Genomic DNA, 23694 nt, shown 5'->3' with positions numbered 1-23694 from the left:
CTAGGACCATCCCTGGACAGCCAAGGAGGCTGCTGTGGTCATGACCCTCACAGGGAGGGAAAATTCCCTGGACTCACATGCTTTGTCCCTCGTCCAGAGGGCCTCAGAGCCACTTCCTCAGCAGATCCTTCACACAAGGGCTCCCAATCCTGCCTGTGCAGCTGGGGGCTTCTAAAAATAGATCCCCAGGCCCTGGGCCCAACTGACTGAACCAGAACCGCCAGGCGCCAGGAACCTGCACTTGTAACTCCCCAGGTGTTCTCATCACCACCAAGGTCCAGGTGTCCCCGGTACGTGCAGCCCCATGTGGTGGATGGGGACACTGCGGCCCAGGGCAGCTAACAGCCCCGTCTCAGGCCAGGGTGCGCAGTCTCTTGGTTCCTCTGCTGGAACTTCTTCTCCTCCCGCAGCTGAGGTCACAGGTGTTGGGAGACCAACCTGGGCTGGCAGTCAGTGGTCCCCATTTGCAGGCTCCCAGATTCCAGGGGTCCCACTAAGGCGTGTGATTAGCTAATTCATTCGACAACCGTATTTTAGGGACCTATTCAGTGCAGGCACTGCTCTGGGTGCTGGGGTATCTAGAGCTGCCCACCTGGCCCACAGGGTCCTAGCTCCTCGGCAGCTCAAATTCTACTGGGAGAAAAGGATGATTAAAAGGTAGATAAAGAAGACAGCATCGGAGAGTGCAAAGGGCCACGAGGAGGATAAGGCAGGGTGGTGAGGCATGGAGGGACGCATGGTCAGGAAAGGCCTGTTTGGGGAGGTGACTTTGGAGCTGAGCCCTAAACGATGACCTGGCTGTGCACAGTGTTCACAGCAGCGCTGGTAAAAGTGAGGACAGGCTGGGGAGCAGCAGGGAGCTAATGGGCCTTGGGGTGAAGCGGCTGACCTCACTGGCATGGATTTGGCCCTTTGAGCCCAGAGAGGATTGCGGGTCCCTGAGCCTCTGCTTCCCCCACGTCAGCAGTTCTCACACTGGACGGTGGTGCTTCTCAAAGGGGAGTGCATATCAGCATCCCCTGGGGGCCTGTAACACACGGATGCCAGGCCCCTCTTCCAGCTCTCATCTGTCGGTAGGGCCCAAGATGTTGCATTTCTAATAAGCTCCCGGGGGAGGCTGACACTACTGGGCTGGAACCACCTTGAGACCCTCTGCAGTGCTGCAGTGGGCTGTTGGCTTCCTGTTTCCTCTATGAGGCTAGAGGCCCCCTGAAGGCAGAGAGATGCCGCGTTCACATCGTGCCCCCCGTGCTGGGTGCATTAGTAAGAACTCAATAACTGCTTATGATTCAATGAGTGAATGATGGTGTGGATCATCAGCAACATGAAATAATATATGTAAAGCCCTTAGAACTTAACAAGCACCACGTAAATGTGATAGTCAGGGTTCTCCAGAGAAACAGAACCAATAGAATGTGTGTGTACATATATATGGAGAGAGAGAGGATTGATTGATTGATTGATTGATTATAAGGAGTTGGCTCATGTGATCCTGGAGGCTGGCAAGTCCCAAAATATACAGGTTGAGTCAGCAATTCGGAGACCCTGGAGAGCTGACTGTGTAGTTCCAGTCTGAAGGTCAACAGGCTGGAGACCTGGGAAGAGCCGACGTTTCAGTTTGAGTCCAAAGGTAAGAAAAAACTAGTGTCTCAGTCTGCAGGCACTCAGTTAGGAAGGATGCTCTCTTATTCTGCAGAGGGTCAGCCTTTCTCTTCTATTCAGGCCTTCAGCTGATTGGACGAGGCCCACCCACACTGGGGAGGACAATCTGCTTTACTCAGTCTGCCGATTTAAGTGTTCATCTCATCCCAAAACACCCTCACAGACACACCCCAAATAATGTTTGACCAAATGGGCACCACATGGCTCAGTCTAGTTGACATATAAAATTACCCATCACAGTATGCATGTTTGTTTAAAATACACATGAAGGATTCCCATCTCCGATGGGAGTTTTATGGAGGCAGGGAGAGTAAGGGATGTACAGCAGAGGGGTCCTCATTTTTCGGGCCCCCAGGAGTCCAGGCCTGCCAGGCATGTGAGTCACAGAGAACCACAAGCCCCTCCAACCAGCCCACAGAAGACCTACAGGTGCCGTCTCCCTCAGGCAGGCCACCTCCAGCCGGTGCAGCCCTGTTACCGGACAAAGGGGGCGATTTGCTTGCCGCAAGACAAAAGCCGATCGTCAAGAGGCAAGATGATGGTGGAGAAAGGGCATTTTATTACAGCTTGCTAGCAAGAGGGAAGATGGCTGACTAATGTCCAAAGGACCATCTTAAGTCGGGCACAGAATCTTGAAGCAGTTATATAGGCCAGTGGGTTACAGGGGAGGGGTTAGGAATGTTGACCCTCTGGTGTTACAGACTGGGAGTTGCCACACCAGATCTTTCAGTTGTCATTGGTGATGGCTGTCAGCATAGACTTTCTGTTTGGGGGGGTCATCACATTCCTAAGGAACTCAAAAGAACGAAGTTATCGTTTTAGCGCAGCTGGGCGGTATATGCACAAGCAGGGGTCAAAAAATCTACAGAACAGGTGGATCTCCTGGAGGGTGCAAATCCAGCTGGGTTAGTTAGTCAGAGGTCATGCAAAGTTACAACATGGTCTCTTTTCTACAATATGGCTTCCCTTATGTCAACCTTGTGTTGAGCCACTTTCAGCCCCAGGGCCCTCCCCCACAGCATTCAGGTTTGCTGCGATCAGCACTTCCCCAGCCCCATCTTGAACACATTAGCCACCGCGCTCACGCCGGCTGGAGGAGATTCCATTTTCCATGGAGAGAGAGGGAGAGAAAAAACCTTGCTAAAGGAATACTCTCTCCTTTGTTCCCTTGAGTTCTCTGCTCCTCCAGGGGAACCCCACCGCCCCCACCCCTCGATGCCCTTATCTGATTTCAGGAAAGGACCATGAAGCCAGGAAATAATGGAACTGGGACCTGAGTGGGTTTGAGTGGAGGGGGCGCTGGGGGAGAGGAGCAGAAGAAGAAGGGAATGGGCTGAGAGAGGAGGGGGCAAGAGGCCCCTGGGGGACAGGCCCAGCTGGCTAGGGGAGAGCAGCCCCCTCCCCATGCTGGGCACTGCCCAGCCCCTAGAGCTGGGCTTTCTGAACTTCCTGGTCCTTCATAGTGGTGGAAAGAGCACTGGACTTGGAGTCCTAGCTCTGAAGCAGACCAATGTCTCTTTCCAGGCTTGTCACATCGGCCTTCTGAGCCTCAGATGCTCACTGCCCTTCCAGCTCAAAGCTGTCCTGGTAATCAAAATCAAGTGCGATTCAACTGCGTCAAAAGTTATTCACTAAAATAAAAGAATAATCAGTGGTAACTGGATTTCCTGGGATGTGAAGTCCAGGTCTTGCAGAGAGGGGCAAAGAGGTTGGCCAAGGAGGGCATTAAACCCACATGTTGCCTTTCCTAGGCAGTCAGTGCTGGCCTCTGGGCTCAGGGCTTCCTCCAGGGGCAGGCCCATCAGTTGCAGCTTTCCTCCTTCCTTCCTCCAGCATCTGATGGCCTTTTTGTGCCCATGGCCTCTGCTCACCCCATCTGCTAGGGAGCTAAGCTGCTCAGACCTGCCTCCCTAGACACAGACAGTAAAAGGCCAGGCTGGGCCTAGGTCCTCAAGCCCCTACTTCCAGGCTTTCCACCCTCCCTGGCTTGTGGGGAGCGCTGCCCTGGGATTCAGGATACCATGCACCAGCCCAGCTCTGCCACCGTCTGCTCTGAGACCTCAGACACAGAACTTCCCTGCTCCGAGCCTCCAATGCCTCACTGATGATGATCTTGGCCCAATGTTTCCCCCCAGCCCTGATGGTCTGCGAGGCCAGTTACCAGGTAACCAGAAGCATCTAGAGTGCAGGGCTCCCTGTCCAAGTGGCTGCTATAAGTGGGATGCACACAGATCAAAAGGATTTCTGTTCCCACAAGCCTGGGCCAGGGGACAGTTTTACACACTTAGTTAAACAACCAAAGAGAAATAACACATGTTGTCAGCAAGTCTGCCCACCACTCACGCAGTAGGTGTTTGCCCTTGATGGAGCCTGAGCTGGGGGGACATGAATCTGAATGAGAGCATTGATCCTGGATGCCATGTTCTTCTGATAGCATAGGAATATATGGAATTTCTATGGCTAATTTTAACTATTTGCTCTATTTGCTTTTTTTTCTTGCCTTACATATTTTAGTTAGGATGTTTTAAATACCTGGAAACTCAACTCAAACAGACTTATACAGTAAAAAGTAGTTATTGCTTATATATTTGAAAAGTCCAGCAGCACTTCAGGCTTCAGGTCTAGTTTGATCCAGGGCTTCACCATGTTATCAGTACTTTAGCTCCTTCTCTTGATGCTTCTCTCCATCCTCCCTCTCTCAATGTATCAGCTCATACTCCTTATCATCACAAGGTGGCTGCCAGCAGTTCAAGGCCTTGCATCTACACACTATGGCATCCAGAGAAAAGGGACCACTTTGGTCTCTGAGTCCCAAGAAGTCCTGAGATTCATGCTGATTGGGGTGACTTAAGTCATTTGCCTGCCCTAAGTCAATCACTGCAGCCAGGGGATCAAACTGGCCTGGCCTGAGGTATGTGCTTGGTCCTTAGAACCAGGAATGCAGCCAGAGTCCCTGGATCCTCAAACAGAAGTGAAGACTGTGGAGAAGAGGGCAATGGAAACCAGGAGGCAAGCAACATGGACTTTCCACGGAAGCTGGGTCACTGCGTTGAGCCGCCAGGCATGGATAAGACGCCATTTCTCAGCAGCCCCTCTCCAGGTGCTGAAATGGGGGCTCCCTTAGGCCCAAGGCAAAGCCAGAGGCTCCTGAAGCTGCTGCTGCTATAGACTGTCAGACAGAGGGTCCCACCAGTCCACGGGTGGCTTCAAGACCAGCCTGCGCGGGTACAGCAGGGCAGACGAGGATGTCTAGGCTCTCAAGAAATGACAGCCCGAAAACGCTGGCCATAGCAGGTGGCAGGGATTCCCTGCTGGTTTATGCGGGCAAGCCTGGGGTGATCAGCGAGGGCTTCCTGGAGAAGGTGGGAATTCCTACTGGATCTTAAAGGGATGGCCTCCAGAGTGGGGTGTGCACACCACAGGGGATGTGTGAGACAGTATACTGGAGGACAGAAATAAAATGATTCAAGTTCTATTTATGGTTATATTTTATCTGAAAAAACAGGATTACTGATATTTAATGTACAGACTGACAGTTGTACACTAGTATAATGTACACATATTGGGAGGATGTGTTACCCTTTTTTCTGATAGCAGAGTACAATTTAAAAGGATCAGAGACTAAAATTGCCTTGAAGGATGGACCAAGGATAAGCAGAAGTCAGGATGAGTCCCGTAGGAATCTCGATGGAGAGGGTGTGAGGTAGGGAGCGAGGGGCCCCTTCTCTCAGCCTGGGTCCCGCTGGGAGCCAAGGGCCCAGCGCCCAAGGGGCCATGTCCTGCCTTCCACAGGTGACCATCTCCATGGCGAGCCCCCTCCCTTGGCAAGGCCCTGCTTAGAAGGGTCCTACAGGGCTGCGGCTGAAGCATGCTGTCAACGCTCCCATCCACAGCAGCCCTGCGCCCCATCCCTTGCGGGAAGGATGCTAGTGCCCGCAGCCAGTGAGTCACGACATGCGGCCCATGGAAAGGGCCCGATGCTTGCTCGCCACGACCTTTGGGGTTTGCCGTGCCGTCTGGGGCCCACGCCAGAGGGGATAGGGTGTCTAGCCCCTGCGAGGCACAACAGGCCCTGAGGATGCAGATGGCTATATAAGGCTGAGGCTGCAGGAGGTGGCAGGGGCTGCCAGACCCCAGGAGCAATTTGGCTGGTCTCCGTGGTGATGCAAACATTTTCCCTGCACTCCACAGCGGGACTGAATCATCTCCTCAAAACCTCAAGCCCGACAGGCACACGTAATGCCGAGACTCGAGGACGGCAGACAGAGCTAACCCAGGCACCCACTTCATGATGAAGAAATTTGGGGCCACACAGAGAAAGCTGTCCCAGGAAAACTAGTGCCAGCCCGGCCACAGACGAACTGTGGGGCCTGGGTCAGCTCCCTTCTCAGGGCCTCAGCTTCTGCATCTGTAATAGGGAAACAGTAAGCCATGACCCCCCGAGTGAAGGGCCAAAGACACCCCGAGAAATCCAGTCCGGGAGAATGGAGAGGGGCCACAGCGGGCAGCCCTGGTTCTTTGAAAAGGACAAAGCCTAGGCTTGTAGCAAATTTGGGGTCACAATGACTTGGTAGATTTACTGGCAGAGAGTCACATGCTGGCCATTGCCAGAACATGACTTCTAGGAAGCCACCAGTCTTCGTACATAGCTTATCTAGATACAGCCCCTTCGGTTTCTCGATGCCTTTTGACATCTGTGACTTCCCACAGTGACCCTGGGAGGTAAGCAGTGCAGGAATCGTTAACCCCATTTCACAGCCAAGAAAACAAAGATCTGGGAAGTTCAGTGACCTCAAGGCCACACAGCCAGCTGGTAACAGAACTGGGATGAAGACCTGGCCCCTGGATTCTCAGCCCAAAGATCTCACCCTGTGTTGGGGGCCCCACCACGTCGCCATTAAGAACTCAGAATTCCTCTCTGTAAAATGGGCAGAGTTGTGAGGAGTCCATCTTGTCAGGCTGCTGGGGTGTTTTCTGGAAGACATATGAGGAGATGGTCTTGTCTGGAAGATGGTCATGGTTCTCCTAATCTAGAACCTGCTGTGCCTGATTCTCCCAGAAACACCCTGGCAAGTGTTCCTCAAAGGCACTCTTTCCGGAAAGCACTCACATTGGGCAGTGGTGTCCTGGAGGGAGCATCTTTCTGGAAGACTCGCTCACATATCAGAGTGACCTTGAAAACCATCGCAGCCAGAAAAGCAAGCTTGGAGTACAAACCTCATTTCCTGACCTCTCTCTCTCTCTCTCTCTCGGTTTTTGTTTTTTGTTTTTGGGGGTTTTTTTGCTGGAAAGAATGGAGCAGCCTTGACTACACAATCACTCGCAGAATTAAGTAGCCAAAAATCACATCGTCTAGACAAATAGAATTTATGGGTCCAATTAATTCCTGCTGGTCAAAAATAGACATGCTTAATAAGTGGATATATTTAGAATCTGTCATTATCTGGTTCCCGGGGGAGAAACTGCAGCTCTTATTTCACAGACTTAATTTCAAACAGAGCTCTGTTAACTCCCACTTCAGACCTCCCTCTCTTTCCTGACAGCACCCAGCGGGGGCAGGGGGGAATTTGACCACAAGAAGCCACTGACGTCCTGCGTAGCCTGAACCTCCAGGCCCATCCCCTCTCAACCATCCTTTGTGTGTGTGTCTGTGTGTGTGTGTGAGGAAGAGTGGCCCTGAGCAAACATCCATTGCCGATCTTCCTCTTTTTATTTGAGGAAGATTGTCGCTGAGCTAACATCTGTGCCAGTCTTCCTCTATTTTTTTATGTGGGATGCCACCACAGTATGTCTTGACCAGTGGCGTTAGGTCCACGCCTAGGATCTGAACCAGTGAACCCCAGGCCACCAAAGCCAAGCGAGCGAACTTAACCACTCGGCCATGGGCCGGCCCCAGCCCTCTCAACCATCTTAAATCGGAAAAACAATGATTGCTTCTTCTTTGGGCTGCACTGCCAGGGCTGGGAGGCTGCTTGGCGAGCAGGACTCCAGCAAGGTCTCCTCGCTCCCAATGTCTCACTCGTGCCTGTGCCCCAAGTGCCACTGCCACCTATTCTCTGCCCCTCAGGGCCTGGGATCCCTCAGGGCTGAGTGAGCTGTGGCACCCCCTGCCCTTACAGCACAGCTGTCCCTGGAGGGTTCCGTTCTCCAGTCACGAGGGCCTGAGCAGAGGCAGTTGCAGCTGAGAGCGACTGGCACCCGGAGCCTCGAGGGTTCCAGAGATGCCAGAGGTGGGCAGCACTGACTGGCAGGTGGGCACCAGAGGGACACATCGCCCACTTTCAGGGTGTCACTTCTCATCAGCACTGGGTTCCGGCTCCCTCCCCAGGCCGCTCTGGGCTGCCCTTGATGGTGCTGCCCTCTGGTGGGCTGGAGATGGGGCATGGAGGGGGCTTAGGAGCACTAGGGAGAGGGCCTGGGCCGGCCAGTCTGAGATGGGATTCTCCCTGGCTTCAAGGGAGGTGAGTCCCCAGCCCTTGCCGCCAGGGCCACGGGCTCTGCATCCCAGGCACTGCCAGGGCATTGCCGGGTCAAGAAGGAGTGGCCCTCATTTCTCTCTATGCATGCGTGTCAGCAAGATGTGTTAGTTTCCTGTGGCTGCATAGCAAATTCCTGCAACGTAGTAGATGGCTTACAGAAACAGAAATTTATACCCTCAGGCTCTGGAGGCCGGATGTCCACAATCAGGGCATCCACAGGGGCTGAGCTCCCTCTAAAGGATCTGGGAGAGAATCCTTCCTGGCCTCGCCTGCTTCCTGTGGCCCCAGGCATTCTTTGGCTTGTGGCCGCATCCCTCCCAGCTCTGGCTCCGTCTTCACATAGCTTTCTCTGCTCTCTTGGTCTCTCCTTTGTGTGTTTCTTGTAAGGACACTTGTCTTGGATTTAGGGCCCACCTGGGCAGTCCAGGATGATCTCATCTCAAGATCCTTCATCACAACTGCAAAATCCCTTTTTCCCAATAAGGTCACAAAGGCCTAGGCTCAGGGCAGAAGCCCCAGCTGGGCAGCTGCCCCGGCCGCTCTTTAGCCCTGCTGGCTGCCATGCCACTCTGAGCAAAGACTTAGTGGCTCAGGGGACAACCACAACCCTGAGCAACATGCCCATATCTGGGTCACCAGCTGAAAGGCTGTCATATAAGGTGAGGAATGAGGCCACCTGCAGGCAGTGACAGATGGCCAAAACTCTGGCTCCAAAATCCTCCTTTCTCTGCGTGAATGACCACCATTGCCACTCTCCCTCCAGGGACAAACTCATAGTCCCTCATTAAGACCAGCTCGAGCCTCACTTCCTCCATGTTGTCTGCCCTGCCCTCTTCTCCCGAGGACTGCCTCCACCCCACTGGCTGCAGGGCACTGTGGTCTTCATCTCCGTATCGCCACATTCTGGCAATGGCCTGCATAGACCACAGGCCCTGTGACTTTACGCGGAAAGCCCAGCATCTCCCCCAGAGAGAGAAAAGCCCCTCCTCCAGGATTCCCTCCCGCCCTCCCCACCCCGTCTTCCCCTCAACACTGCCCTCCAGGTTCCAGTCTTTGCCAGGAGAGTACCTCCCTCAGCATCTTTACTTGTCTTCTCTTCCTTCCCAGGCTGGTCGTGGGCGCTCCATTGGAAACCAACGGCCACCAGAAGACAGGGGACGTATACAAGTGTCCGGTGACCCAGGGCAACTGCACCAAGCTCAACCTGGGTAACTTGGGCTGCTAGCCTCTCCACGATGAGGCCACCATTGTCCAGGGTGGGGCAGGCGCTAAAGCACATCCACGCCCGCAGTCACGCTGGCTCCTCACAGCTGTCCAGTGAGGTGACCCAGCTGGTATCGCTGCCCCATTTCACAGATGAGAAAACTGAGGTCAGAGAGAGAAAGCGACTTGCCCATAGTCACACAGCTTGTCAGGGGCCAGCTAGGATTCAAACCCAGGCCTCCAGTGTCCCAGGCCACTGCTTTCTGACCTATCCACTGCCCCTCAACTCAAGGTTTCCTCTCCCAGCAGGAGAAAAACACTGTCTGTCTTCTTTCTGATTTTGAAATAACAACAATAGCGAAAATTCATCCATTTCATATAATGTGCACCGTGTGCCAGGCGCTGGTTTTTTAGGTATTTTGACTCATTTAATCCTCGCAACAACCATATGAGATTCAAGCACTTAACAAAGGAGGGAATGCCAGCCTGCAGAGGTGAGGGGACCTGCCGGGGTGGCCCAGCTCATAAGCAGCGAGGGGGGGATGCCAGTGCAGGCAATCCACAACCGCCCTTAACCACCACACATGCTGCCTTTCTGAAACCGGGGCTTTGTTCCTCTCTGGAGAGCCTTCAGGCCCAGGGGAGATGCCGTGAGCTGCCTCACGCCCTCCAAGCCCTCGTAAAACCTGTGTGTGTGTGCACACGCATGCATCCACGAACACACACACACTTGCGCCTGGGCCATCGCCTTGATTTCAGAAGAAGGAGAAGTTCCATTTGGGCTGAGAAACCACACTCCCAGGCCTTGCCCTGGAGGACTGGCCGCCCCTCCCCCAGGAGGGGAGCCTCTGCCCTAGAGCAGCATCGTGGGGCTCCCTGGGGAGGTGGGGACGGGAAGCGGGGGCCTGGTGGGGGACATGGCAGAGCTTCAAGAGATAAGATGGACGAAAAGGCCCACATCAAAGAGAATGCCCGAAGACTCAGATACCCGGGCCAGCTGTCCCGTCACGTGGTCCGGGATGCTCCCGCTGTCCACAGCTGCGTCAGTGCCACGGATGGGAAGTTCAGACCCCAGCTGGGGCCCAGACTCCAGTGAGGAAACAGTCTAGGGGAGGCGGGAGCCTGGCCAGCGGCTCAAGAATCCCAGTCATCCCCACCCTGAGAATGCAGGCTTCTGAAACAGGCCAAGCTGCGTTCTCCTTCCAGCTGTACAGTTTCCTCATGGTGTGTCCATGGGGAGCTCACATCCCCTCTCTGAACCTCGGTTTGCTCATATGTAAAGAGAGGAGGTCAACTCAAGGACCTCAGGATCCATTCCAGGTCAAATATGTCCCCCAACCTGTGCTGAGCACCCAGTCTATGTCAAGCACTGTGCTAGTTACTGGGGATACAGCAGGGCTGTCTCCATGGGCTCTGCTGGGAGGGGACGGTAAGCAAGTAGACAAATTAGAAAGCAGGGATAAATGCTGTGCCATCAACCGGAGTGCTGTGATAAGAGGAGCTGAGCAGGGGTGGGGTTTCTATCTTAGCAAGGGGGTCAGGGAAGGCCTGTCTGAGCAGGTAACACTTGAGCAAAGGTTTGACAGTGAGAAGGAGTCAGGTGGGGCATTCTAAGCAGTGGGTGAGCAAGTGCAAAGGCCCTGAGGTGGGAATGAGCTTGCTCTGAGGATGGAAAGACGGGCCATGTGGCTGGGGCAGAGGGAGTGAGGCGGGTGGTGGGAGAGGTGGGCTCTGGGCTCAGGGCCTGGGCCCCTGAGAGAAGCTCCTGCTCCAGGTGGGGACACAGAGGAACTGGTCATTTCATTTCCTCTGTTGCTCTGGTTTCCAGTGTGGTCCCGATTTCCCTCCAAAGGAGAGGAGCCCCTGCCATGAAGCTGGCAGACCCTGGGAAACTGCCCTGAACCGGGCAGATACGGGAGGCCGCAGGCAGCAAAGGGAGACAGAGGAGTGCTGGGCAGGAAGCCCCTGTTTTTGGGCAGTGGCTCGGCAGGAAGCCTCTCCGTCATTTTACCCCACGGTGGGAAGCTCGAGGCCGGGAAACCTGAGTCCCAGGTTTTCCAGGCTCTGAGTCACACTGAGTCAAGGATGTTCTTTCCTCTCTCCCCAGGGAAGGCTAAGTGGGTGTCAGTCATTCACACCTCAGTGTGGGAGAGTCCACCGCGGGCACTGTCTTCCCAGCACCTGGATGAAGGCAGGGTTCCACCGAGGGCAGAGGCTGTGGGAAGGGGTGTGATCTGGAAGGCAGGCCTGTGTGCAGACAGGCTTGTGCCCCTGGACCCTCACAGAGACCCGCTGAGAAAGGTGTTAGTGTTCCGGCTCTCAGAGGGGCAGACTGAACCCAGGAGAGGTTAGCGACCGACTGCCCCAAATGCAGGAAGCCAGTATGCCGTGGAGCCGGACTCGAACCTGAGTATGTCTGACTCCGTCTGACTCCAACGCAGGGGTCTTCCCTACCGTGCCCTCTGCTTCCGGGCCCGCACAGTTTCAGTGAGGACTTAGGTCACTGAGACGAGGCAGAAGGAGAGAGGCAGGGTGAGGAGCGGGATGTGCCCCCTACATCAGTGGGGGGCAGCATTCTCCAAGCCGCCGAGGGGCGGAGGTGCCCAGTCAGGGCTCGGAGCTTCCTCTCCAGATTCCTCACTACCATCCCACTGCCGCCGCAGGCCTGCCATCAGACGGGAGAACTCAGGTGGATGTCAGACGGCCTGGGTTCCAGTCCCCCTCTGTCATTTGCCACTCACTGGTCTAGTAGGAGTCCCTGCCTCTCTCTGCCCCTCAATTTTCTCATCTGTAAAATGGAAATGGTGACTCCTGGGCCTCCCAGGACCCAGAGGGGATCCTGGGAGGACACGTGGGGATGGTACTTTTTAAATGATAAGGCACCATAAAAACACCAGGGTTATTACTTTTTTTTCTCTCTGCCTTTTGTGGACAGACAAGACAGAAAGCAATCCCAGTCACTTGCAGCACAGCCTCGAGGGGCTGGGTCTCATAAAGGAGACTCACTCCCAACTGAGGGAACCAAAGGGACAAGCAGCAAACACAGCTGCCCCCGCCCAGCCACGTCCAGTCAGGAGCCTGAAGTCCTGGTCTCTGCGGAGGCCTGTGACCCGAAGGGCAGGCCAGCTCTTCACGCTTCCCATCGCCCACCAAGCAAAACGCAGACCTTTCTTGGTCCAGGCCTCCCAGGTCTTTAGAGATCCCGCCCCTCCCCCAAGCAGAGACGTCTAGGTCCTCACACGGCAGGTCAGGACTCGCTCTTGGCTCAATCTAATGCCCAACTCGCTTCCCCTAATCTCTGCCCCACCACGTGGCCATACGGGTGCGAGAACGTGCACACACGCTCGTACACACCACACACGTCTGGGGAATTCAAGCTCCCTTCCTTCCCTTCAGTGGCCTGGCGGAAGGATCTCATAAAACCTTCGCCATGTAACTCTGTTCCATAATTCTAACCTGCCAGACCCTCTCCCTAGACCGTGTTGCTATGATCCTGCCCCTCAGTACCTCTCCTGGCAGCCAACCACAGAATGGCATTCTTGGGCAAGACCTTGAAGCCTCAGGAAGTTCTCATTAAGTTGGCTATTCATTACTTGTGAGAGAGAATCAGCTGTCATGCATCAGTTTGTCAGACAAGCAGAGAGGCGGGCCCTGAGAGAGGAGGGCACGGGGCTGGCAAGTGCTGATGACAGGTTGGCTCGAAGGAAAATGTGGAGGGGACACTGCACAGAGAAGCCAGCCTAGGTGGGGGGCCCTGGTACGTGGGGGGTGGGACTCAAGGGGAATGCTGGCGTCCAGTCAGATGACTGAAGGAGGGAAAGCTCCAGACTAGGGGATGGAAGGCTCTGTTATGTGTGTACTGTGTGACTCTGGGCAAGTTGCTTGGCCTTTCTGAGACTTGGTTTCCTCATTTCACAAGGAGTTGTGAGGAAGTAACGAGACCGTGTCTGGCAAGGGCTTCGTAAACTGTGAAGGGCTGCACTAATGCACGGGTGAGGGAGGGGCCCAGAGGGCTGGGAGAATCAGGAGGACTCTGCCTGGCACCCGCCCTGCCACAGGCCCTTCTGGTAGCCGGCGGCAGCAGGCTCTGGGCCGAGGGCAGTCCGGAGGGGCTGTAGGCTGAGCTTGTCCCTCCCACCCCAGGAAGGGTTACCCTGTCCAACGTGTCTGAGCGGAAGGACAACATGCGCCTCGGCCTGAGCCTGGCCACCAACCCCAAGGACAACAGCTTCTTGGTAAGAGCCACCCCCCACCCTGTCTGAGCCTCAGCCCTTCCTGCCCCACGCACCCTCTGCTTGAGGCTGGGAGAGGCACAGGGTGACGGAGCATGTCCCTACACACACACCCACCCTCCACCCTCCACGCTGCCTGTCCACACACGCTCCAGGCAGCAGCTCCTCCGCCAGCTCCCTGTCTGTGCCCTTCTGCCTGCTGTGCCCTAAATTTTTGAGGGGAGACAGTCCAGACAGCAAGAAAGATTGAGCCGTTTGGTATGAATACCTCCAGGGTGAGGGGGGCAGACAGCATGAAAGGACCAGGGATAAATAAAGATAGCCGACAATTCGATGGGGGGCCTCGCCCTTCCTTTAGGGAGACAAATTTCTAAAGCAGAGGTCGAACCGCTGCTCCAGGTTTGATCAAAGAAAAAAGACACACCACACCCCCTGAAGAGACTTTGAAAGGAAGCCATAAATGAGTGAACACAGGTTTGCGACAACCGAGGAAAGAGTAGGGTAACGGGTCACCCGGACTGCGTGGGATTAGATGGAAGGTGTCCCAGAGGAGGTCTCTGTTTTGTTTTTAAAGAAGAGACAGGTCTTAGCAATGAAGAAAGAGGAGGGAGTATTTGGGCTGAGGTGGGAGAGACATTCATTCATTTAGACAACAATTTTTGGGAGCACTCACAATGTACTGTGCCCACTGCCGGGCACCAGGGAGTCAGGAGTCAGAGCTCCTCCCCCAGGAGCTGACATCCTGATTAGGGGAGTAACAGTAAGCGAGTGAGTGATGTCAACATGACGTCAGGACAGAAGGGCAGCAGGGGCCGAGCAGGAGCTCTCTGAAACCCGCCCAGGCTTTGCGCACAGCAGGCGAGTGAGTGCTGGTGACAGCCGGCGTGATGGATCTGCAGGGCCTGCTCCTCCCCGCCATGTGGGAGTGGCCCCCCATGAGTTTGGGGGATGCTAGGGGTTCAAAACAGGATCCTTCTGGAGCTGATAGCTCCTAGAAACAGCTGCGAGAGAGGATTTCAGAGAAAAATTACCCTAGAAAGCCCACTAAAATGCACCACTTGTTTTAAGATGGGAGGGCTGTGTTACTCTTGGCTCTTGTCCGTCAGTCCATTTCTGTCTACAGACGAGACATCTAGGGTGTGAAGCGCCAGACACCCTGGCAATGAGATGACTTGGATGCTCTGGGACTTGAGCAGAATGTAGTAGCTCTGCCAGGGAAAGTCCTGAGGTGCCTCGATGTGTGGTCAGCCCATAGCCGTCCATCCTCCCCAACCAAGGCAAACAGGACCCCTGGCCCTGTGCACACACATGCCTGTCAGGAGCCTGTTGCTACTCCCCCTTCCCTCTGAGGCTCCTTGTTGCGTTCCTACTAATTTGAATTCACCCACTTTACAAAGTGGGATGAAGGCCCAAGAGGGATGGTGTGACATACCCTCTGGGGTCTATGTGGGTAGTTTAAGTCCCTGGTTTATAAATAGCAACTTTTTTTAAACTCATTTGCCCATCCGTTTATTCATTCACTCATCAATCCATCCCCCAATAAATGATCCTTCCCTCTATTCATCCATCCATCCATCCCTTAATTCATTCACCCATTCATCAATATATCGATCCACCCCCTCATCCTCCCATCTAATCATCCATCCTTCCATCCATCCCTTCCTACCTCCATTCATCATCCATCCAGCCACCCATCCATCCATCCATCATCTTTCTATCCACCCATCCACCGATCCACCCATCATCCATCCATCTACCCATCCACCCAACCATCCATTATCCATCATTCACCTTTCCATTCTTTATTCTCCCTCTACTTCCAAAAATAATTTACTGCAGCTTCAACAAAGGACACAGATAAAATAAAATCTTTAAAATCTGAGTATAAAAAAAGACAGCTAATTAAAGAAAGGTATTGGCAATAGAATAATTATTCTTCCAAACCAAAGAAAATTACAACACAAAATTTAGTCCTGAGTTTCCTGGCAGCAGGACAAAAATGGAGACATGGAGCTGGGCTTTCATTTTTAATAACCCTGACTCTGAGAGGAACTCTTCACTCAGTCTTTAAATGAGGAGTTGATATCAATGTTTTTGGTAGCAGAGAAAGAGCAGAGGTGTTCTTTTTTCTTTCTCTAACAAGAGCCATGGCATGTTGTTGGGACCCAGTCCTAGAAATATCCCAGTAAGGACCTTCAGTGACCTGTTCAGACAGAGGGGCTATTCTAGTTACCTTGAAAGGTCCACTCCCCTGGATGAAAAGGCTTTCCCAGATCCTGTGTGGGGGGTGGGGTGGGCAGACTGAGTGAAGGAGAGTCACAACCCTAGAAGATAGGATAGAAGATGGCACCATTGAAAATAGAACAAAGGACTCTAAGATTAGTTTTTCCCCATTCCACCTGAAACCAAGGGAACTGGTACACCTTGTAGCAAAAGGGAATTCAGTTAGACTCAAAGAAGACCCTCTAAACCCTGGGTGTTTGTCTTGAGTCTTGGAGGTTGGGTCTGGACTGAAGGCTGTTGGGCCTGGACGCACCCTGAGGCCCCCCACTGACTGGGGGTCTGACTGTGCTTCCTTTACAGGCCTGCAGCCCCCTCTGGTCTCACGAGTGTGGGAGCTCCTACTACACCACAGGGATGTGTTCACGAGTCAACTCCAACTTCAGGTTCTCTAAGACAGTGGCCCCAGCTCTCCAAAGTAAGTGGCTTCTAATCTGCAGACTCAGGCTGAGCGGCCAGCAGTCTGTGGGAGGCTCGGGGCTCTGATCCCCGCTGTCCTGCAGCTACAAGGCAGCACTTAGACTCTCACCCCACCCTGCTCCGGCTCTCTGGGTAACCTGGGACCACTCGCTTCACGTCTCAGGGCCTCTGTGGCCCACCCTCCCACACGGAGTGATGGTGGGGGAGAAATGAGCTGAGGTTAGGAAGACAATCCTGGCAGACAGCGAGGCTCACTGCAAACACACCTGAGTGGGGAAGAACTTGCTGGGCCACCATGTATATCAGGCAAGCTGTGCACTGCACAGGGGACGTCGTTCGATTAGACTATGGTGTGAATGGTGCCCCCTAATGTTATGCCTTGCTGTTGTCTGTGGATAGGGGGCCAGTGAGAACAGAAATATCCCTGGTAATAGACCCATCAAACCCATGTTCCTGGACATCAGGAAGCTCTGCCCAGCTTGCCAGGAACTTCACGGAACACAAAACCTCCCACGCACTCCCCACCTGCCAAGAAAATCTGGGGAAATGATGCTGAAACCTTGTCTCCCTCGAGCCCAGGCTGCTTGGCTCCGAGCCTCACTATTTCCTCTGGGCTGAATACCATCACCCAAGCAGCTGCTGCCCGTTTGATTGAGGGTGAGAGGATTAGCACTCCAGCTAGCCCGCACCTCCCTCCAAACAGCAGGGCCCAGTCCGAGATGGAAAGATGGTACCTGAGTTGGGGGAGGAAGCATCAGTCCAGCAGGGGCTCGAAAGTGGTCCTCTTATTGCAATGAGGAGGTGTGGAGTTTATTCACACAAAATGGCAGAGAGAAGGACAGTGCTGGGGCTCAGGAAGAGGCTCAAGGTGAGTCGCCCCACGCCCAGGGCTGCTCTTTCCTCTGGGCCAGGGTGTGACCCTCCCAGCCACCCAGAACCGCCTGTGGGGGAGGCTTCCTCCCCTGACTGACCAGCAGCAGTGCCCAGGAGCTTACTGGACACAGATTCCAGGGCACTCCCCGTGGAGGTTCTAATGCAACAGGTCTGGGATATGCCCCGGGGTGTCTGTGTGTGTGTGTGTGTGTGTGTGTGTGTTTCAGTGGGGTGTTCACCCATGTTTAGGAACCACAGACCTAAAGCAAAATTCTTCCCGACATGTCTTAAAAAGAAAACTTTGAAGTTGTAAGGAAGAAATCAGCAATAATAAGTGCATTCCAGTAATAAAACTGTCTTAAAAATAAAAGAAACCTGGTCCCTACCACTAGATTGGAAATTCCTCCCAATCAAGAAGTTTCTGTCTCAGTCACCCCACGTGGCGCTCCGGCATGTGGCAGGTGCTCCGTCCTCAAGTGTGGAGCTGAACCACACTGGAACAGGACAAAGCTATCAGGCACGGTCAGCCCGGACATGTCAGGGTGTCACATGCTGCACAGAGCATGCAGCTGGGATAAGACTATCTATGCAACTTCTGTGAAAGCAGAGGTGACTCTGAGCATCGAATCACCCAAACACTTCTAAATGCTGCCCCAGACGCAAGGCCTGCGATGGGCACCTGGGCTCAAAGCCACCCCCCTTCCTCTCTCTAGTGAGCATGGGCTGCAGCGTCTGCACCTTCCCGATGCAGGACTTCCTGGAACAGATCACACACAACAGGCTCCGGCCTTATTGCTGCAAAGTAGATTTTCTAGCAGTGCGAAAATCCTCTAGTAAACATAAGCAGATGCCCAAACTTTCAATATAATGTAATATAATATAAATCATAGCATATTTCAAAGTAACCCCAACTGTTCACAAACAGAAATAAATTACTTAGATTTTAAAAGAAGTTTCTTACATTTCTTATAGTACCGATGTTTCATTAGTTTTCTCTGAAAAAATTTCTCTGAAAAATTGATTTTTATTATGCGTTTTAATTACATATTAATGTTATAAGAATATAGAGAAAGCTTTATGTTCAGAGCAGAAATAAAAGCATGAGAGCTCGACCTGAGTCTGTCATTGCCGCATTGACAAAGTGGTTTGCTTAAAAAAGTAAAAATAGGATCAGCTAAGATTTCTGGAGCACTGGCTTGGTGCTCCGCCCTGTGGAAGCATCACCCCATTGATTCCTCCTGACAACCCTCTGCTATCATTATGCCTATTCTAGAGAAGAGAAAACTGGGGCTGAGAGGTCCAGTGACTTGCCCAAGGTCAAAGCCAGGAGTCAAACATCATGACTCCAGGCTCCATATTCCTAGCCGTTACACCATACTGCCCCCTTAAAAAGTGAAACCCCTCCATTTGGACTGAAAGTCGTTAAGTCCAGCCTGCCCGTTTCAGTAAAACAAATTATAAAGAGATGCCAATGTGAGCAGTGTTGGCTGCCTCAGAGACACTGACCAGCTGCCCGTGGTCAGTCCGTGATGAGAGCCGAGCGGGTCAGGCTTCATCTCAGCTTTGTTTGCATGGCCAGCACAGAGAGGTGGAGCAGAGCCAGGAATTCTTGGGCTCGTCATTCACGTTGCCCAAATAAATGTCCAGCCCAAGGATGGCTCCCCAGCCCAGGGAAGTACACACATGTAATTATATACATATAACAGAGTCCTTCTATTGTCCTTTGGACAATGAACCGGAGAATCAGAGACTTGCAGACACTGGGCCCTGGGGTAGCTGTGACCATGTCCCCACTTCCCAGGGTGCCAGACCTACATGGACATCGTCATTGTTCTGGATGGTTCCAACAGCATCTACCCCTGGGTAGAGGTTCAGCACTTCCTCATCAACATCCTGAAAAAGTTTTACATCGGCCCTGGGCAGATCCAGGTGAGCATCTCTGGGACTCTTTCCTCCTCCAAGCATGGCCCCCCTAACCCATGGTAGATACTGCCCTGGAATGTGGGGGAGCATCTTTGCATGCACTAAGAAAGTGTAGGTGGAAGGGCCAGCACCAGGGCTCTGTAGCCCAGGACACTCATTTCTGCTGGGCACATGGAGGGACAATTTGGGGGATGCCTCACCTCGAGGGTCAAACATTGTCTTCTGGGATAGATGCTACCTATTAAGAGAAAGTTTGACCAACTAGAGAGTGAGAAGGAAGGCAGGAAAGATTGAGTAGGTGCTAGAATCCTGCTGAGCGGGGCACAGGGGAGAATTAGACACACTGATCTTGGAGAGAAGACTGGGAAGAGGGTCGTAGCCGCCAGCACATATTTGAAACGCTGCCTGGCTGGAGAGCAGGTAGATTTATTCCCTGTTGTTTTGGCAGGCCAAATGAGGACCAATGATTAGAAGTTACAAGGTGGCAGATTGTAAATCAATCTGAGCAATTATTTTGTAACAATTAGGGCTGGTAAAAAGGGAGTGGGCTTTCGTGAAGCGGTGGACTTCCCCAGCCTTGGAAGACCATCTTTTAAGGTATTGTGGGTGAAAGTCCAGCATTAGAAAGGCACCAAATAACCTCTGTGGGCCCATCCAACAGTCACATTTTATCATTCTAGTTCTACTGTAGGTCTTTAAGGTTTTTTGTTTCTTTCAAGGCTATTAACATTGTCGATATTTTATCAGCCTTGGGGATAAAAGAACTTCTTCTCTTCCAAGTTTTAAGGAACCTCAGTTCCAGAGTTTGGTGAACAATGTCATGCCCCTCCCCCAAGCCATTCCTAATATTTTAGACTTCAATTCTATGCTCAGCTTTTGTCTTTTTAAGTAACAAACATAATCTCTCGGGCCTTTCTTTAAATCACAGTCTCCTGTCTTGATAAGTGCCTCCCACGCGTCTCACCAAGCCGTCCATTGTTCCCAGAGCTTTCAGAACCTGCTGCCCTCAGCCTAGTTGCTCTCCCTCGGGAGGTCCTGAGCCTTCCTCGCTCCTGAACTGTTCTAGACAGTGATGCCTCAGGGAGCCTGGCCACCGCAGGTCTCAGTGTCGGGGGTCGAGATGTTCTGTCGCCTTCTCCTCTAACTTGCAGGTTGGAGTTGTTCAGTACGGAGAAGACGTGGTACATGAATTTCACCTCAATGACTACAGGTCCGTAAAAGATGTAGTGGAAGCGGCCAGCCACATTGAGCAGAGAGGAGGAACAGAGACCCGCACAGCATTCGGCATCGAATTTGCTCGGTAAAAAAAAAATTAAATTTTCTAAATCTGATACCGTTCTAGATATATATTGCCGTGTAACAAACCCCCACCAAATTTAGTACCTTGAGACAATAATTTACTAATGCCTGAAAGTTCTGAGAATTGGTTGGGCTCAGCTGGTCAGTTCTCTCTTGGGTTCTCTCATGTGGCTGAAATCTGGTGTCGGCTAGGGCTGTTGTCATCTGAGGATCTGACTGGACTAGACATCCAAAATGACACACTCATTTGGCCAGCAATTGATGCTGGTTGTTGACTGACAGCTCACCTGGGGCTGACCACAGGTGGCCATGTGGCTTGGTTTTCTCACGTCATGGCAGCTGGACTCTGAGAGCAAGCTTTCCAAGAGACCCACGCGGGAACTCCAAGACTGCCTATGACCTAGCCCCAAAAGTCCCAGAAAAAACTTCTACCATATTGTATTGATTGAACAAGTCACTATGGCCAGCCCAGATTCAAGGGGAAGAGAATCTGATTCTGCCTCTAGATGGAGGAACGGCAATGTCACATTGCGGAAGAGCATTTGGGATGGGAGATATCATTACAGCCAACTTCGGAAAATACATCCTGCCACAGAGACCCTATAAAAAGTGTAGGTTCTTTGATGGCAGAATCTTCCTGTGGAGAGTTGTCATCAATGAAGTGTGAAGAACACAGTTAAATCTAATCTCTGAGATCATAGAGTAATGAGGCTGGTTCCTTAAAAGTCACCCCAAAACTCACTCATGATGACAGTGAATGCTGTCTCTAGTCGTTGTCCACACAGACAGCTACGTGCTTATTCCAGTAATGTGGCCACTGCTCAGAATGCTGTGTTCATCCCCTCTGAAATCAGTGAGTGATTTTATTTTTTTATTTTTTCTCCCCAAAGCCCCAGTGCATGGTTGTGTATCCCAGTTGTAAGTTATTCTAGCTCTCCTATGTGGGACGCCTCCGCAGCACGGCTTGATGAGTGGTGTGTAGGTCTGCACCCAGGATCTGAACCAGCGAACCCCGGACCACCAAAGCAGAGCATGCAAACTTAACCACTCTGCCACGGGGCCAGCCCCTCAGTGAGCACTTTTTTGCTGAGGCCTGAACTCCTGTGATGACTACATCCAGGGCATTTAGATTTTAGATGTATAAATTTTACACCTGTGAATATGAGTTCTGTTGTGTTCATTGAGACCACAGTCCCATTACCTTATAATCCCACCTCACACGGGGTTAGTCAATGTGTTTAACAGGATTCCACAGTGTAAGAGCGATTTAGTAGTAACATGACTTTACGTGGTGAAAAGATTGTTTTTTCCCATCTCACAGCTCTTTCTAAGTTACTGCTCCACTAACCTATTCTGTTTGCTGATAAAACCTCCTCACGCCTTTTTCCTAAATGAGCCTTCCTCCTTGTAAGGATGGCTCTTACTCATCCTCACGAGAAACAGGCCACTTTGCTGTTTTGTCATCATTGGGGTGAGCCCCTGAGCCCCCCGGCAGGCCCTCGTGAAATGGCTGGGGCAACAGCGGGAAGCTAGTGCCCACTGAGCTATCACTTCCTCAGTGGGGAGCCAACTGACTCAGCAGGGCTCATTCCGCAGCCCACCCACCCCAGGTCAGTTACAAGTGTGTGACTCCCCAGGCAGTGTGAACATCCGGGCCTCACGGGCACCACTGGGGTGTGCATCTGCACCTCAAGTGAAGTTGAAACCTCTCTTCCCGGCCTGCCACGCTTGGGTCCCAAATTACAACCGGTGCTCTTTAAGGTGAAAGCTTTTCTCCCCTCACTAAGCTATTCGTAATGCTTTTTTTTCTGTGCACCTACTAAAGTAACAAAGATCCAGGCCATGGATTTGACGGGTTACAAAGACAGTAACCTGTGCCCCCACCCCATAGGGGAGCTCTGATAAGCATCAGCCTAATTCAGTAAGGATGAGAGAGAGAAGGCTCCAAGGGAGGGGCCGGGGAGGACTGCCAAGACAGGGTGGCATTTGACCTGTCCTGCGAAGACCCCAGGAGTCCAGCAGGGAGAGGCAGAGAGAAGACATTCACAGAAGACCTTCTGCCCTGGTAAGGGCCAAGGAAGGGGGACGTCGAGGGACATTTACATTCATGCTCTGGCCGTGGCCTGGGGTTCGTGTTAGGGTTAGTGTGCCAGGCAGCTGCAAAGATGGCTTGGATCCAGACTATGAGGCTGATAATGTTGTAGCTCAGACAAGCGTGAGTGGCCACTGAAGGTTCTTGGGGATGAGAGTGTTATCACGAGATGTGCACATGAAGCCATGTATGGCTTGGCGGGTTGGGGGGTGCAGGGACAATGGTGTGATTCATCTTAGTTTACTCAACACTTTTTATTGAGCACCTACTACGTGCCTCACACATGAACAAAACAGATAAATGTCCTGCCCTCAAGGGCTGACAACCTAGAGGGTGAGGCAGACAATAAGCAAATAAACAACATAGATGCTAGAAGGAGATAAAAAGCTATGGCGGGAGCCAGCCCGGTGGCGTAGTGGTTAAGTTCACGCATTCCGCTTCAGTGGCCCAGGGTTTTCAGGTTTGGATCCTTGGCATGGTTCTACACACCACTCATCAAACCATGCTGAGGTGGTGTTCCACATACAAAATAGAGGAAGATTGGCACAGATGTTAGCTCAGGGCAACTCCTCCTCAGCAAAAAAAAAAAAAAAAAAAAAAAAAAGCTATGGGGTGAAAATTGAGCATAGTAAAGGCACTCAAGTGGATTGAAGAGGGCAGGTATTTCCTCAGTATTAGAGTGGTCAGGGAAGTTTGCACCGAGAGCTTGCGTTTGAGTGGAGTGTTGAAGGAGGTGAGGAATTTGACCAAGCAGGTCCTGCCTTCCAGGGAGGGGCACAGCTCATATGAAGGCCCTAAGACAGGAGCGTGCCTGGTGGTTCCAGGATCAGTGAGGAATCCGGAGAAGTTTGGTGTGCGTGGAGGGGAGTGAGCAGGAGGAGGGGCGCAGAGGGATAACGGGGCCACGTCACAAAGGGTCTGGTGGGCCATTGTCAGGACCTGAGAGAAATGGGAGCCAGTGCAGGTTTTGAGCAGCAAGAAGCCATGATGTGACCTAACTTCTCACAGGATCACTCTGGCTTCCACGTTCACAGAAGCTGCTGTGAGTTTAACGCTCTCACTGCTCTCAAGGAACTTACAATCTGTTTACGTAGGAACACATCCAAGTCTTTCACGCAATACAAAATCAGACTTCAAATCTAATGATTCATGCCAGTGTTTACCCCGCTGCAGATTCGTGCAGATATTCACACTATTCCACTATTTGGAAATATGATCCTGAAATTTTTCC

At 52.5% G+C, this 23694-nt stretch overlaps 1 protein-coding gene across 2 annotated transcripts in view; it reads left to right on the top strand.

Moving 5' to 3' along the window:
• ITGA11 (integrin subunit alpha 11) overlaps positions 1-23694 on the top strand; it is a 117930-nt gene that overhangs the window by 44225 nt on the left and 50011 nt on the right. For both annotated transcript variants that reach the window (XM_046655291.1, XM_046655290.1), the window contains exons 3-7: positions 9249-9349; positions 13488-13579; positions 16160-16274; positions 18951-19078; positions 20224-20372. In XM_046655291.1, the coding sequence (XP_046511247.1) occupies positions 9249-9349; positions 13488-13579; positions 16160-16274; positions 18951-19078; positions 20224-20372 (585 nt within the window). The remainder of the gene's footprint in view (positions 1-9248; positions 9350-13487; positions 13580-16159; positions 16275-18950; positions 19079-20223; positions 20373-23694) is intronic.

This window comes from Equus quagga, chromosome 2, assembly GCF_021613505.1.
Source record: "Equus quagga isolate Etosha38 chromosome 2, UCLA_HA_Equagga_1.0, whole genome shotgun sequence".
Taxonomy (NCBI): domain Eukaryota; kingdom Metazoa; phylum Chordata; class Mammalia; order Perissodactyla; family Equidae; genus Equus; species Equus quagga.
The sequence above is the reverse complement of the archived record's forward strand: the minus strand, read 5'-3'. Positions and strand labels throughout refer to the sequence as shown.